This window comes from Mytilus edulis, unplaced genomic scaffold (assembly GCF_963676685.1).
Source record: "Mytilus edulis unplaced genomic scaffold, xbMytEdul2.2 SCAFFOLD_1002, whole genome shotgun sequence".
NCBI lineage: Eukaryota > Metazoa > Mollusca > Bivalvia > Mytilida > Mytilidae > Mytilus > Mytilus edulis.
Window position 1 is genome coordinate 12647 of NW_027267929.1, and position 16379 is coordinate 29025.

Sequence of the window (16379 nt, forward strand, 5' to 3'; positions counted from 1 at the left end):
TGGAACAGAGAACACCCCAAGAAGGGCTTGACGTCAAAATATTTGCCTTTTAAAAATGAATACAACATTATTTAAAACATGTATAATAGGGCCAGTACTCGCATAACATGGGTCAACAGTTTAGAAAAGGGAAGTAACAAACACAATATATTCGAACTTAACATTCTACACATGTTTACAACTGATTTAATGGAAAACAATAAACGAATTGCATCTAGAGGAAAACAAAAAACCTAACAGTAAGGAACACTTATGTTGCATATATTTTGCAAGATATAATAAAACAGTATAGCGTTTACTTAATCACTAAATATCAATTGATAGAGAACACAGATTATAAGAACAATAAATTAATGCACTTTATTTCATTTTTATATATTTCTTATTTATCATGTTAATCTTGTAACGTGAACAACATTGCACTTTTATCAAGATGACATTGACATTACTTTCATCGCTTTTATTTCATTTCGAGCATGTGTGTCACGTACTATTTATGTAGAATAGTTGCATAACAAGTCTTATCTTTCAGTGGTCGATTAAAACACAAATCTCTCATATATTGCCCGAGAACACAGTTTCTTCGTAGTGCAATCCTTCAATAAATTCGAATTAAAAAATCGCAAATGCTCTGTCTCAAAAAGATTTTTACAGTGGGAAAGAGTATGAAAAACATTGGCAACTTATACATGTACATTGTTTACACTCAAAGGGATGGGGTTAAATGATTAAAGAATAATGCCCTTAAAAATGAAGATTAGAGAATAACGGGCAAAAAAATGAAGATTAGAGAAATGCGTGGTCTAATATTTTGAAGATTAGAGAAAAAAGGTGTTAATTTTTTGAAGATTAGAGAAAAAAGGGGTGAACATTAAATGTTTACAGAATAACAGAACACCCCCCCCCCCCCCCCCCCCCCCCCCCATTCCAGACCCTCTTTTAAGGTCTATTGATTGTTTGGTACACATTAGATTTTTTAACATGTAATCACGGAGCTCTATAGAGTTTTTCCATCCATACCAAAAACTGGGGTGGTTTCAAGTGCTCCGGAAGGATAAGCAGAGCCTGCGACACATGTAGCACCAGTCGTGTTGCTCATGTTATTACAAAGCCGGTAAATCGGTAGGTCACATTTGTGAAAAGGGAACGGGATTGAAGTTACGACATGAGGAACATATCCGATATAAAGATTCATTCAAAGTTACCACCATACTTTGAATTTTGCAACGTTTTCTTTAAAGTGAAGCTGAATGATAAAGCAGGCTCCGATTCATATTTTCTGATAGGCAATTAGACATAGTGCGTTTCATATCAATGAATCTTAAAGTAACGTTACCATAGATAAAAAAAAAATCATTAGGAGAGTCAACTATCTATAATTGAAAACAAGTCAATCAAACCAAACGCACACATTAGTACATTTACTAGTATGTCACTTAAACGATCGGGTATCTTTATTAATATATAAAAATATTAAGATGTGGTATTATTGCCAATCACCAACTGAATTAGAAGTTAACAACGATAGGTTACCCCTACGGCCTTCCACAATGAGCAAAACCAACACCGCTTAGTAAGTTATTAAAAGCCTTAAAATGACAAATGTAAATCAAAGTACTGAAGTACTGAAGTACTAAACATCGGATTACTGCAAGTTCTTGTGGATGGTCACATGCACTTGTCTCAGAAAATATCACACCTCTGTACCGGAAAGTAAGTTTAATGTACCTATGTCAAAGGAAAAGTCTGAGAGAAGTTCGTGCGAGGATGATAAATAAATAACAGGGAATTCAACCTTATCGTAATAACTATTATATTGATACAAATCAGTATCCTCTGGTTTATTGTTATACATGTATATTATAATAATATTTGTATATTACAGTTACATGTATAATATATAATTTTCCTCCATTTTTATATCATTATGCTCTACTATATTAATAATAGTGCAGTGCATGTGCATGGTAGACACTCTTCTGTAATACTTCGATTTTTCTAATAGAATTATTAGATTAAAATATTCTCCCGCATGCGTAAACACACTTTTTCTTTACGTGTGCATACATATTAAAGGTTTTTGACTTAAGGTGGTACCCAACACTTTAACTAAAATTAATTTGGCTCGTTTAATTTTCTTAAAATTTTGACAAAGTATTTACTGTAACCCTTTTACAAAAATGTAAAAATTCAAAAAAATTAAACCAACCGTTTTATCAGAAAAGTTATACTGGTTATATAGCAGTTTGACAAACACTTATTTTGATTATTGAGAAGCTTGATATTCCCTTAACAACACAACGTAATTAAAACGTTAAGCTGATTTTACAGAGTTATCTCCCTGTAGTGTTAGGTACCACCTTAATATAGTATATATAATTCAAACGACAAAACATTTTCATATCATTAATTTATGTTCTAGAAAATATATTTTTAGGAGTATCTATTGAAAACTGAATTTATAACAAGCGATAAGGAATGTTATTTTGTTCGATAATGTCCGTGCATTTATCATGTTTATAGATCGGTTACAAAGTTATTAAAATCTAAGCAATAGCAATACACCGGAATGCCCTCATGGTCATCCGATGTAAAAATTCAAACGAGAAAACAAACGGCCTGATTTATCATGTACAAAATAATGAACGAAAAATAAATCAGATACATTGTATATAGCAAGAAATAACAACGACAGGCTAAATATTTGTTCGAAAGTACTTTAAATGATACAAGAAACTTGAATGTTTTTAGGGGGTATGTGAAACAAACTTTTACCATTTCTGGTATCAAAAAGTTAATGCCGTAAAAATACTTTGGAGATTTTATTTGGTAGATTTATAATTCTGTAATATATTCAAATTCAAATGCCATTAGATTTTTTATGCCACATTATATATCCTCATAAATTGTTAGATATGTAAATAGATTCATAGCTTGTGAAGAACAAAATGGTTAGAATGTATTCGACAATTATAACAATTATTCATTTTTTAATATTTTGACTGCTATGACGATATCATTGCGCTATTCAATTTTGACACATAATCAACATACGTAATATAGTCAATGGCTATGGCATTATCATTTCAATTGTTTTGTTCGTAATAATCAATAATTAAAGATAACTGGTAGATAAAAAGAGTTTTCATCGGCGCCTCCTGCGACCAATTATAGCCGTTGGTGGAGGAAGGGTGGCGGCAGGAGTTTCTTTGTTTGGTTGAGCTGTTGTCGGCGCAGGCGTTTCAATATTAGGTAAATGTGTTGTTGGTGCTGGGGTTTCCACATTAGCCATGGTAGTCGTTGGTGCTGGCGTTTCAGCTTTTGGCATTGTTGTTGGCGCCGGGGTTTCCACATTAGCCATTGTAGTCGTTGGTGCTGGCGTTTCAGCTTTTGGCATTGTTGTAGGCGCTGGAGTTTCAACATTTGCCATGGTAGTTGTTGGTGCTGGCGTTTCAGCTTTTGGCATTGTTGTTGGTGCTGGGGTTTCAACATTAGCCATGGTTGTCGTTGGCACTGTTTTAAAAGACGACATCGTCTTCATTGTTGATGATGACATGGTGATCATAGGCTCCAGTGTTGTAGCCATTTTAATTTTTGCTACAAAAGAAAAAAATAACAATTCGCCTGTTAGATCTAATGTTTTAAACATTCAATTTGATGGTGATAATATTACATGGCAAAAAAAAAGGCTGTTTTAAGTATTTTTAGTAATTTCAATACCTGTTGATATGCGATTCTTAATCACAAAGTACTACTGCAGCACTATGCAGAATACACATACTGTGTGTTATAAAGCACTCGCTTTTATTGTAATCATTTTTATACATAGTGTCTATGTTGTCAATTCTATCTATAATGAAAACATATCTTAATACTTATGTGCTATAAGTATTATTAATATCACATCTAGTGTATGCGGCATAAGTATTACACATCGTACATGTTTACTGTAATAACTGTAACACATAAATAGTGCCATTACTGAAAATCCTAAACATTAAGGTCCAAATTAAACTATTTATTTTTTACCGTTTATTTTTTTTTTTTTTGCTTCCAAGCTATAACACATAAATATTGGTTAAAACGGGGGAAAAACAAGCAGATCCAACTGAAGCTTAATTTGTTTTAGATCAAACATTTTGATATCCGGATACTTCGTCCTCGGTTAGTATAATCTGAACAGGTCAACATATAACGTATTGATCTTGTCAAAATTTCATAATTGATAAATGTATGTGTATTGCTCTATGTTGAAGGTCATACTGTGCATGCCCCAACTAGACATACAGAGATAGTGCATGGTTAACCATCGACAAGAAACAAATTACTTCGGTGTAATCAACTATTATATGCAAATTTACAACAGTCAACAATAAGCATTTCATTAATTAAAAAATCAGTACTACTACCAAATTTTCATATGCAGATGTCAGTAATTCAAGAACCAAACCTTTGCTTAAGTTTGTTAATACATTTAATTTTCAATATGTATATATCGATGTATAGTCTTTATTTTTTTAAATGAACACACGACTAATTTGAATTAAAAGCTGGCTTCGCTTACAATGAATTTGGAATGTTCTCTTCTGTTTTCAATACCGTTTTGGGGTCCTCATGTTTTGACGTTATGGTATACAACTTCACTCTTTAAAAAGTATATTCATTTGTTCACCAAGTTAATAGAATTGTGAACTTTTCATTTCTATATAGCAACATTCCAGCAGCGCCTGAATACGGAGTATGTATCTCCCAAATGATACGATATTCCCGCGCTTGTATTTCTTATCATGATTTCCTTGATAGAGGATTGCTACAAGAGTTCCAAATGGTGAATTTTAAATCATCAAGAAAAATTAAAAGGAGGGCTAACGCATTTTTTTTTTTTTATCAGAGTGAATATACTATATTTATATCTTACGGAATTCACAGGCATACGAATATGTATAGCCAAAAGCTCCAAATATTGGTTGACATGGATAATCGTGCCAGTGACCGCCATCATCCCGTCTGATCAGTGCGCAATCTTCATTGCCGCCATTTGCAAACAGAAATCCTGAGTTGTGATTATTTCCTTGTCCATCTGCGAATCGGCTATAAGAAATCTTGCTTCCTACATAAATAAAAAAGATGATGTATGTTGATTTAATAAATTGACATACTAAGATAAATGAAGAGTTTAAAACTAAGGATTTTCTTATCCCAGGAATAGATTACTTTAGCCGTATTTGGCACAACTTTTTTGGAATTTTGGACCCCAATGCTCTTCAACTTCGTACTTATTTGGCTTTATAAATATTTTGATATGAGCGTCACTGATGAGTCTTATCATATGTAGACGAAACGCGCGTCTGACGTACTAAATTATAATCCTGGTATCTTGGATAACTATTTGCTTGGTTTTTTTTTGTTTTTTTTCTTTGTTGATATTAGCTGTCTCATTTTGATATACATTATAATAAAGTTAACGGAATATTATCTCCAATTTAAAGATAATTCAGGATATTAGGCACTTTTTATGTTTGAGTTTTTGGCAGTACAAGTTTCAATCGGTACGAATTTGCAGAGGTACGAGTTGACACGGTACGAGTTATCTTGCCATTGACATTCCTGAGTGGTGTGTCACGAATTATATAACACCATTTTGTATCATTTCCCTGTTAATATTTTAGACGCAAGTTTAGTTTATATGTACCTTGTTTTTACAGATAATGTTTACAGTCACGGTGTTGTAATAACTTGATCGGGAATGCGAAATGCATATATGAATATTTGAATGGAGTTTTCAGAATATATAGTAATACACTTACAACAAAATGTCAACAAAATGAAGAAAAGATAAAAATAACCCTAAATAATGAAGCAAAGGGGACAAGGGTGAGTAAGTACAAAGAATAAGAGAATAATGGACAACTTAAATAAGAAAATAAGAAAAATGGCATAAATTTGTTTTTAAAATCCCACTGAAATGAAAGTTCTCCGATCCAGATCCTGATATATATTCAAGAAATACCATGAGAATAAAAAAAAAAAAAAGATTTTGAATACCAAATTACTATCAAGAATTAGATTAACTCGTTTGTCAGCTAGTCAACGGTTTTATAAGTTTTGGGTATTTTCAAATCTTTTTGGCATGAAGATCATCACTGAGGAAATATCATTTGTCGAAGTGTATAAATTTGTTCAGTAAAATTGTTCCTGTTATACTGTTAAGGATTTCGTACTCTATAATTGATAAATAATAAATTAAAAGAATGGTCAAAATATGGATGTTCAGTGGAGAGTATTATAATTTTAAAATGACTATATTCAAGAAAAAAATATGCTATAAATATAAAAAGATGTGGTATAATTGCCAATGATACAACTCTCTACAAGAGACGTGACACAGAAATTTACAACTATATGTCGCCGTACAGCATTCAACAATGAGTAAAACCTTTACCGCAATTCAGCTATAAAAGGCCTAGAACGAATCTTTATACTGACAAAATATATTATTATGAAGTATTCTTCCTATGAATTGGTCTTATACTGTAACTCAATATTTAGCCCTATATTTCTGTATGTGCTTATACACGTTAAGTTATACTTTTACAGTAAATAGTCAAACGTTATATGTATCTATGATTGAAATTATACATACCATCAATCCAGCGCCAGTCCCTTCTCTCTGTTGATCAGTGGCACCTATCCATATATTATCAGTATCCCAGTGATCGATACGTAGATAATTCAGTAGAACAGCTTGTTTACTGGCATCCTTAACCATTACCAAATCTCCTCCAAGTCTTCTACAATTAGCTCGGCCATCTGTCCAGGATTTCTTGTCTCGGACAAAAAGTATACAACTGTCGAGATATTCATGGACATATCTAAGAGACCGTATTCTGGACGGACAGTGTGAGAGATCTGGAAATTTGAAATAGATTACATAGTTTATTTCAAATCAAAAGCAATACAGCTTATAGATATATCATAAATATGTACATGATCATAACAGAACATTTTAAATACAATCGGAGGCAAGATTACATAGTATAAATCATTCAGAAGATTGTCATAAAAATGTTTATATCTGTGGCGTATTTCAGATATTTTCCTAAATTAGAAAATTCCGATACATTCTTTGTTGACAATAATTGAACTAATTTAAAAACAGATGCATTTGTATAATAATACCTTTTTATATACATTTTTCTAATATTGTCATATTATGGACATTTTAAAATAAAATGAAACTCATCCTCGATGTCACCCTGTCACATAATATTAAAATTTACAAAATGTACAATATATGAGCTGTATCGGACAGAAATCGAACTTAGTATGCAAATGAATATCAAATTATCAATGCGTTTTTATTTACCCATTTTGATTAATTTTTTTTATAGATAAGACTTCATAATTATGATTTACTCGTTTCTAATTCATTTTTCAAATAAAATATGTTAAAACTGATTCATTATTTAACCTTTCTTGGGTTGAGAAAATATCTATGGAAAGTATAGAACTGTTTGAAAATTTGGTTGTAACAAGAACCCTACAACACAGACCAACAGTCATCTTTCTTTTGTAACACAACACCTGGTTATTTGGAACAGTAGTTTATTAAGCCGGTCTGGACCAGTGTCCATAACGGACGGTCTCCTCATAACAGCGCAAGCAATAGTTTATATATAATATTTATTTGAATATAACTTATTATCAAAATTTCCATTACTTGACAATAATAGTTTTTATTCTAAAGATACACAGATGAATATCTATCAAGCTGACTTGTTTTTACCAATCTTTACAATTTATAGTTGTAGAATATGCGTATGTCCAGTTCTTTAATTAATTGTTATAATACCATGTCAGCATATGGCCTTAATGTCCACATGTACATGTACTTATATTTACATGTAGTTTTAACCTTGAATTAAAACCATTAGTCTTAAAATCATTTGTATAATTTACTTGATAGATATTTCCTTGTGTTATTTTATTCAATGAATTTTATTAAACATATTAAGAATATAGATATGTATATATGAATATATTTATATTTTGAAGCCCATCATATTGTCACACTTTGACTTCGTATTTAAATGTTATTACATCAATAGGGCTCTTCACGGTTAGTTCGGCCATATTGGATAGGGGCAGATTTTCATAATGGAGGTAAAAATAGTGTGAAAAATACGGGAAAACATCATGAAAACAGAGCAGTTGCTTGGAAACACACATAGGGCTTCCCATACTTTCATACTATTTCCACCTCTTTCTAAAAAATCTCCCCCATATATCCAATATGGCCGGACTAACCGTGAAGAGCCCTATAATAAAGTCTCCCGCATGTACATGCAAGTATACGTACACTTGCATACACTGTATGTCTATTTCTATCCGACACAGCTCATATCTTAATCATAACTGGTTGTAATGTACTAAGATCGTATTTTTGAAAGATTAATATAAAAAAGATGTGGTATGATTGCCAATCAAACAACTCACCACAAGAGACCAAAATGACACAGAAATTAACAACTATATGTCACCGTACGGCCTTCAACAATAAGCAAAGCCCATAACGCATAGTCAGCTATAAAAGGCACCGAAATTTAAATGTAAAACAATTCAAACGAGAAATTTTCATCAATAAAAAAATATATTTTCAATCTTTCTTTCTTCTTTTCTGATTTTACGAAAAACGAATGGATCAACATTTTCACAATCAAATAACAAATGTATCCATATTTGGTGTCTTGGGGAATTAGGATAAACAGAAAGACGAGTATTAATTAAACTGCATTTAATATGTGGAAAATAAAAAAAACACGGACGTAATGCGAAGACATATTTTTTTCCAGCTACATGTAGTAAGCAGCTGAAGATTTTTTTTAAGGATACACTTCCTAAATTGTATGAAAAAACCGATCTTCTCAGGGTTTGTCCATGCATAAAACAAGTTTTAAAATGCTTTTACTCAATAATTTGTATGAAGAACCTTCAATAATCAAATTTGAGATACATGTTTGAGTCACTCTAGTATGTAAAGCAGGTTTTTTTTGCGTTTTTTGTTTCAACTTATTGGCTTGAACAATACAAAAATAATGAGGTTGTTATGTTCTTATCTTATTTATCGGATTTACATGATTTCTCTTTTAAATTGAGTTTTCGCTGATTAGGCTATCTTTTTTCCCTGTTTTTATTTAAGTCATTTAATATTTCTATGTTCCTAAATATATCCAAAAAAATAAATACATACCGGCACTGTAAACTGCTTGCTGTACGAAACCAAACAGAAAAAACACAAAAACTAGAATCATCTTGAATCAAATGAACTTAGAAAGACACCGGTTAGAAAGACTTGGTGTTAGATACCTGTTGGTTCTTTAACCCTTGTATTTGAACTATCTTACACTTTAGAATCTTCCTTGTATTCCTAAGCAAATATTCATATCTCAAAGTTAAAAGGCTTTGTGAACAACATTCTGCTCTTGTGTATCAAACAGAAGATTGTCAAGTATTTCAACCTTTTAAGTTGTTGACACTAAGTGATAATATTGTTTGTTTTATCTTAGTGAGAAAGTTGAACTTCAAGTTGTCAATTTGCGTTACCTATATTTTGTATAACTCTTGTGTCAGTTTTTATTGCTAACTTCATGTGTTTCAATGGTACATTTTTTTTTAACTTAAAAGTACGGTCTGATATGCATGATATACATCTGAACACTGGATACAATTTATGTGTGCTGGTATTTGTTTCATATGCTAAGCGAACATGCTACATATTACGCTATCGCTGACAATTTTAGAATAAAAAGTCTTTTTGAGTGATAAACTTATCAAATATAGTTGAAATATCACAAAATAAATGGTTATCAGGAAAACGTCAACTGAACGCGAATCGTTGGTCCATTAAATGAGGCTATTTTAGACACCCGTGTAGAATGTAAGAATAACTTACAATCTAAAAGAAGTTGAAGTGTCATATGAAAATAAGAATTGTCACCAAGACAGCTCTCCACCAAAGACCAAAATATATAGAAGTTAACAACTATAATAGGTCACAGTACGGCCTTCAACAATGAGACAACCCAATACCGAATAGTCAGCCTTTAAAAAGCACCGACATGACAAATGTAAAACAATTTAAACGAGCTTCGAGAAAATTGAATGCCTGAATTATGTACAAAACAATGAACCAGGTGAGCCAAAATGACTTTGTAAAAGTTTTGTAAGTGGAAGAAATTTTAATTTTTTTTTTTCTCGAGAAAATCAATTATTTGTTGAAGTAACAAGGGCTTTAAAGAATTGTCTTTGGTTTATTAGATTTCAATAACAGTATGAAAATGCAATCTACAAAAAATGTACGTTAGTCAACAAACTGTCTAAAAAGTATCTAAAAATCGTTCGCTAAAAATAGATTTAGATTAAAATTGAAATTGAAAAGGTTCATTTCTTTAATATCGTAGTAAAGATCAAATTGAACAACATTTTCTTTAGGTTTCAGTAAACTTATAAGAATACAAAAATTAGAGTCTTCGTTTTTTGCCAATGATGTTTGACATTGTTGCGGCTGGAGTTTCCGAATTGGGCAGAGTTGTTGGTGCTGGTGTTTCAATATTTGCCATCGTTGTTGGCGCTGGCGTCTCTACGTTAGGCATAGCTGTTGTTGGCGCTGGCGTCTCTATGTTAGGATTAGCTGTTGACGGTGCCATCGTTTCAATAGTACTCGTTATCGGCGCCATTGAACTCGTGTGATTTGAAATATCAGTTGAACCTGTTTGGTTTGTCGGACCAATTGTTGTACCATATCCACTTCTAGCTAAAAGTTATAATCAAACAAGAACTTTTATGACAAATCTCACATACATATCTTAAAATTACTTCATTTCAATAATGTTCTCAACAGAAATATATATATTTTCTATGAAATAATACTGTTTTTAAATGAGTGAAGAAGACAGTGTTGTCGTTATTTTTGTCACATATATAGTGCCACAATTCAATTATATTAGCGAACGACCTTCAACAATGAGAAAAATCAATACCGAATAGCAAGCTACTTACTGAATTCACAGGCATAAGTGTAATGGTATCCTAAACTCCCTAAACCTAAAGCACACGGATAATCATGCCATAGGCCACCATCACTTCGTCTGATCAGAGCGCAATCTTCGTTTGAACCATCAGAAAATATAAATCTTCTTGTGTTGTGGTTATTACCTTGTCCGTTCGCAAAATTTCCGTATGTTACTTGACTTCCTGAAAGTAAACGAATTCAGTTAAACAATACAAACTAAAGTGTATCCCGTCAAACAAATTGACTTTCTTATTTTGGAAAAGATAATTATAAATATAAATGTGATTTTCAAAGATTTACAAAGGAAAATATGTTTGTACCAAAAAAGTTTTCTTATTTGACCATGTTGACATTCAATAAACAGTTAATGAGAAATGTGTGCATGGGCATCTTCTACTCAATATCTCCTAACGATTTCAAATAAAAAAGTTTTCATAAGAGTTCCGAAGATATTTGAAAATTGGCAAACCGGAATCTAAGATTGGCTCAGGGGGACGTGTTTTTCATCAAATCGATTATGGTTATACAATTTTGTAAAATATTTTCCATACGTCAATTTTTCCAATTGTGGTTAAAGTGACGAAGTATTACAAATGCATGTAGGCTTACAACAACAACAAAAAACCAAATCAACAACAAAAATAAGATTTTCATAGGGTTCTAATAAAATTACTATTTGTAACTTTGCGCCACAAATAGTGCTACCATACGGTATATCATATAGTTATTTTCGTTTATTGTTATGTACATAAGTAAGGCCATTCGTTTTCTTGCTTGGATGTTTTTACAAGTGTCATTCTTGGGATTTTTCGAGCTTGCTATGTGTTAAAGGGTTAGCTCATTGTTGATAAAGGCCGTACAGTGACCTTTGATTAATAACCTTCTGCGTTTGTGGTATCTGGTAAAAGACTGAGTTGTCTCATTGTCATTTATACCACGCCTTTTTATATATTGACTCAGCAGACCTGAACGGAGCACCCAAGAAAGACAAAAGACCAAAGTCGCAGACCTCAGACAATCATAAAAATCAAACAAATCAGGTTTTCTTTACTGACACACCTTAGGAATCAATTGTCAGTGCTTTAAAATTATCATGTGGTATCTGTGACGTCACAAATCACACAATTTGAAATGGTTTCCTGCTTTTACTGCTACTCGAAGTGAATAGTGACTTACTTTTGATGGGCGCAGAAAGCTGCTTTTTGAATTTGTTCAAAAACTTAATATTTTTCATTAAATCATCCGTCGTAGATGTGTATCAGCTTAAAACATTAAACATATATATATATGTCATATACATGTATTTATACATTAAAGTTACCATGGATTACAACCAATGTATACATACTTAAGTGGCCATCAAGTTTCCTTAAAACACTCAATTGTAATTTTTTTGGAAATTCTAAAACAAATTAGAAAATAATCTAAAAGTTAGTTGTTCTCTTTTAAGGTACAAAAAATGAGTCTGGTGAAGAGTTAAAACACAAACAAATAAATAAAAGACTTAAAACTAATACCGTCTATCCAGCGCCAGTCGCCTTCTTTAGTCTTGTCTGTAGCACCGATCCATATATTTTGTGTATTCCAATGTTCGAATATCAGAGAATCCAAAATGAACTTTTGTTTTGCGCTATCTTTTATCATTACTAAATCTCCTCCAAAGCTCCTGCAGCTTTTACGAGCATCGTCCCATGACACTTTATGTTCGACAAACAGTAAGCATGCATCTGTATAGACACGTACGTGTTGCAGTTGCTGAATTCTTGATGGACATGATGATAAATCTTCAACAAAAAAAATACGTATATTATATATCTGTATTACTGTACAAGAACTGTTTAAAACCAAACGTTACAGCATTCATTTAACTCGGTTTTTGCATGATTTTTTATGTTGTGATTTGCATTCTATTGTTTGTTGTTTGTCGCTTTTCTTTTTTTGCCCTGTTATTTTGTCATTAAGTTTGAATCTTACTTCGAATATTTACAAATGTTGAATGCTTCCCGTCTAAAAACATATAGGTTTCTTACAACATGATTTCATGTCATAGAATAATTTCTAAAATGAGCACAAATTCGGTTATTCCTTTTTGAAATGTGCTGTATTTTAGGACACAGATAGGGTTTTTTTCGCCAAGTTTTGTCATTCTTAATAATCTTGATGACATCGTTCGAATTTCCATACAATACAAAATACTATTGGTACCAATAAAGTTTGAATAATCAAAACATATCGCTAACTTTTTCTTTAAACATATCAAAAATGATGTTTCCGCGCAAATATGGATAATGCACGCAAATCTAATGCATTGACCAAAATAGCGTGCCATATTCTATTTGAAAAGTAGATTAAGATTCACTTAAATTATTGTCTTAATACCGCAGTCCCACTAGGCCACGATCGCACTACGATCTGTGAAAAATGCAAATTTTGATGATCGTAGTTACAATACAAAGTTTTTTTATTGTCAATTATGACGCCCAATAATTTGAGCAGTACAATTAAGTTCAGTTTCATGCAAGTGATTACATATTGATTACATTGATATCTTCAAGATCGTGATGAGCGTGGCCAACTTTGAACATGTTCAAAACAATCGTGGTGCGGTCGTGGCGAAATCAGGTCGTAGTAGAAGCGTAGTGAGAGCGTACTAAGGTCGTAGTAAGATCGCAAAAGTCGCTGTGCCATCGTAGCGAGAGCGTAGCGAAAGCGTGATTCTATTCGGAGAGACCGCGCTACGATCTCACAGCGACGTTATTACGACCTCACTACGACCATCACGTTCTCACCCAACTACGCTTCCACTACGACTATACCACGTCTACACCACGATATGCAAGACCATAGTACGATTCTATATCGCCCTTGACGTCCTCATCACGCTCTTCTCGCGACCTGACTACGTTCATACTACAACCATCATTCTCATTTCACATAAAATATATCAAATCTCTCCAGGTTTTGTTTGTCTGTATGTTATTAGGACTTCTTATCCGTTTTCTCTGACGGCTCATCCATGCTTCTCGTTTTTATATTGATCAGACCGTTGGTTTTCCCGTTTTACACTAGTAATTTTGGGGGCCCTTTATAGCTTGCTGTTCGGTGTGAGCCAAGGTTCCGTGTTGAAGGCCGTTCCTTGACCTGTAATGGTTTACTTTTATAAATTGTTACTTGGATGGAGAGTTGTCTCATTGGCACTCATACCACACATTCCTATATCTATTGACACATCTGTGTCCTCTCTGCTATCGTTCACTAAAATATCGTTATTTGAGCTTTATGGACCAGCAATAGGTTGTAACTTAGGTTGGATTGGTCGGTCCGACATTTCTTGATCATGATTCGTTACTATCAGAGCTCCCTCTGCCTCTATATCAACCCACCACACCACGCCCACGTGTTCTAGTATCTTTTGGTGGCATGCCTGTTTTGTTTCCGCGAAATCTACGTATTAATCAGAAATAGAAGGAATGGAATTGTATTAATATGGAACACGATATTGACGTTATTGCTGAAAACGTAGTAAGATCGCGGTACGACCGTAGTATAATCGTGGTAAGAACGTGCTATAATCGCAGTAGAAGCGTGGTAAGATCGTGTTGCAATCGGATAACTCGTGGTATGGTCGTGGTGAGAACGTGATGAGCGAAGAAAGATCTTAATAAGCGTAGTGAGGTCGCAGAATAAGCGCGGTGAGAATGTGGTGTAATCGTAGCGGGATCGTTGTAGAATCATAATGAGGACGTAGTAGCATCGTGAAAGCAACGGAAATTTAAATTGTCATGCCGCTCATACCGCGACCTCACCACGATCTGAATTTATTTTAGATCGCGATGAGCGTGGTGCGATCGTGGTCTAGTAGGACTCGGGCTTAACACAAATTGGTGAGCGTTTGATAGACATATCAATATGGTCCGTGATGATAGAAATTATTACTAGTCCCTAAACACACACACACATAAACAACATATTCACTATTCCCTAGACGCACACACATGAACAACGTTTTCACTAGTCCTTGAACACACACACATAAACAATGTATTCTCTAGTCTCTCAACAAACACATGAACACCGTTTTCACTTGTCCCTAGACACACCCACACATTAACAACGTTTTCACTAGTCCCTCCTCAACACACACACATGAACAACGTATTCACTAGTCCCTAGACACACACACATGAACAACGTATTCACTAGTCCCTCAACACACATACAGGAACAACGTATTCACAAGTCCCTCAACACACACATGAACAACGTATTCACTAGTCCCTCAACACACACACACATGAACAACGTTTTCACTAGTCCATAGACACACACACATGAACACCGTTTTCACTAGTCCCTCTGCACACACACATGAACAACGTATTCACTAGTCCATATATAGACACACACACATGAACAACGTTTTCACTAGTCCCTCAACACACATGCAGCTGAGGAACAACGTTTTCACAAGTCCCTCAACACACACATGAACAATGTATTCACTTGTCCATAGACACACACACATGAACAACGTTTTCACAAGATCCTCAACACACACACATGAACAACGTTTTCACAAGATCCTCAACACACACAACATGAACAACGTTTTCACTAGTCCCTAGACACACACACACACACACATTAACAACGTTTTCACTAGTCCCTCTACACACACACATTAACAACGTATTCACTAGTCCATAGACACACACACACACATAAACAACGTTTTCACAAGTTCCTCAACACACACACACACATGAACAAGTATTCATTATACAATGTAACTGACAAAATTTTAGACAGTATATCAATTAGTGTTACCTGCTTGGCAGTAGACTTGATGAACAATGGCAATTATAACAGGTACAATTCTAAACGACGTCATCCTAGTACAAACGAATTCAATACAATGTATTATATAATGCATTATCAAAATCTAATGTCGTTAAGATCGTGCATGACACATCTTTACACTTGTATACGCAAGATTACTATCGTTTAGATAAAAAGTACTATACATTTCGTACTTCCCGATACTACATGATGACCCCACAAATCCAGCTTTTGAATACGAACAGAAACAGATTTGATAGATAATGATGATTAGGTCTTTACAGAAATATTTTTGAAAAAAATTTTTTTTAGTAAGTTTCTATAAAATATCATCATGAAGATGTTCATTGAATATAAATTCCAACACTGCATCGAGTGTGATACGATATTTATCCACTCGAGACAGTAAAGTTTTCAAATTTAAAACGTTTTAAATATTTAAAATTTAACTATCGAGAGTGGATAAATA

The 16379-nt window shown here is 33.3% G+C and overlaps 2 protein-coding genes across 2 annotated transcripts; both read right to left on the reverse strand.

Annotated features, from left to right (window-relative positions):
- Nucleotides 1-2992: 2992 nt before the first annotated feature.
- LOC139506276 (platelet glycoprotein Ib alpha chain-like) lies at nucleotides 2993-7370 on the reverse strand. Its single transcript, XM_071295423.1, has 5 exons — nucleotides 7367-7370; nucleotides 6754-6909; nucleotides 6644-6670; nucleotides 4919-5110; nucleotides 2993-3597 (listed from the first exon to the last, which is right to left on the reverse strand). The coding sequence occupies exons 1-5, from the start codon at nucleotides 7368-7370 to the stop codon at nucleotides 3146-3148; spliced, it is 831 nt and encodes a 276-aa protein (XP_071151524.1). The 3' UTR covers nucleotides 2993-3145.
- Nucleotides 7371-10430: 3060 nt separating this feature from the next.
- On the reverse strand, nucleotides 10431-16039 carry LOC139506275 (uncharacterized). Its single transcript, XM_071295422.1, has 4 exons — nucleotides 15899-16039; nucleotides 12589-12855; nucleotides 11059-11253; nucleotides 10431-10813 (listed from the first exon to the last, which is right to left on the reverse strand). The coding sequence occupies exons 1-4, from the start codon at nucleotides 16002-16004 to the stop codon at nucleotides 10521-10523; spliced, it is 861 nt and encodes a 286-aa protein (XP_071151523.1). The 5' UTR covers nucleotides 16005-16039; the 3' UTR covers nucleotides 10431-10520.
- Between the last annotated feature and the right edge of the window lie 340 nt (nucleotides 16040-16379).

Coding starts and splice junctions, on each gene's coding strand:
- LOC139506276 (XM_071295423.1), bottom strand. Junction 5,111..6,643: donor GGACTGGCGCTGGATTGATG/GTATGTATAATT, acceptor TTATTTATGTAG/GAAGCAAGATTTCTTATAGC. Junction 3,598..4,918: donor TTCGTATGCCTGTGAATTCC/GTAAGATATAAA, acceptor TTTCTTTTGTAG/CAAAAATTAAAATGGCTACA.
- LOC139506275 (XM_071295422.1), bottom strand. CDS start 16,004: ATGCATTATATAATACATTGTATTGAATTCGTTTGTACTAGGATGACG. Junction 11,254..12,588: donor CGACTGGCGCTGGATAGACG/GTATTAGTTTTA, acceptor GTTTACTTTCAG/GAAGTCAAGTAACATACGGA. Junction 10,814..11,058: donor CACTTATGCCTGTGAATTCA/GTAAGTAGCTTG, acceptor TATAACTTTTAG/CTAGAAGTGGATATGGTACA.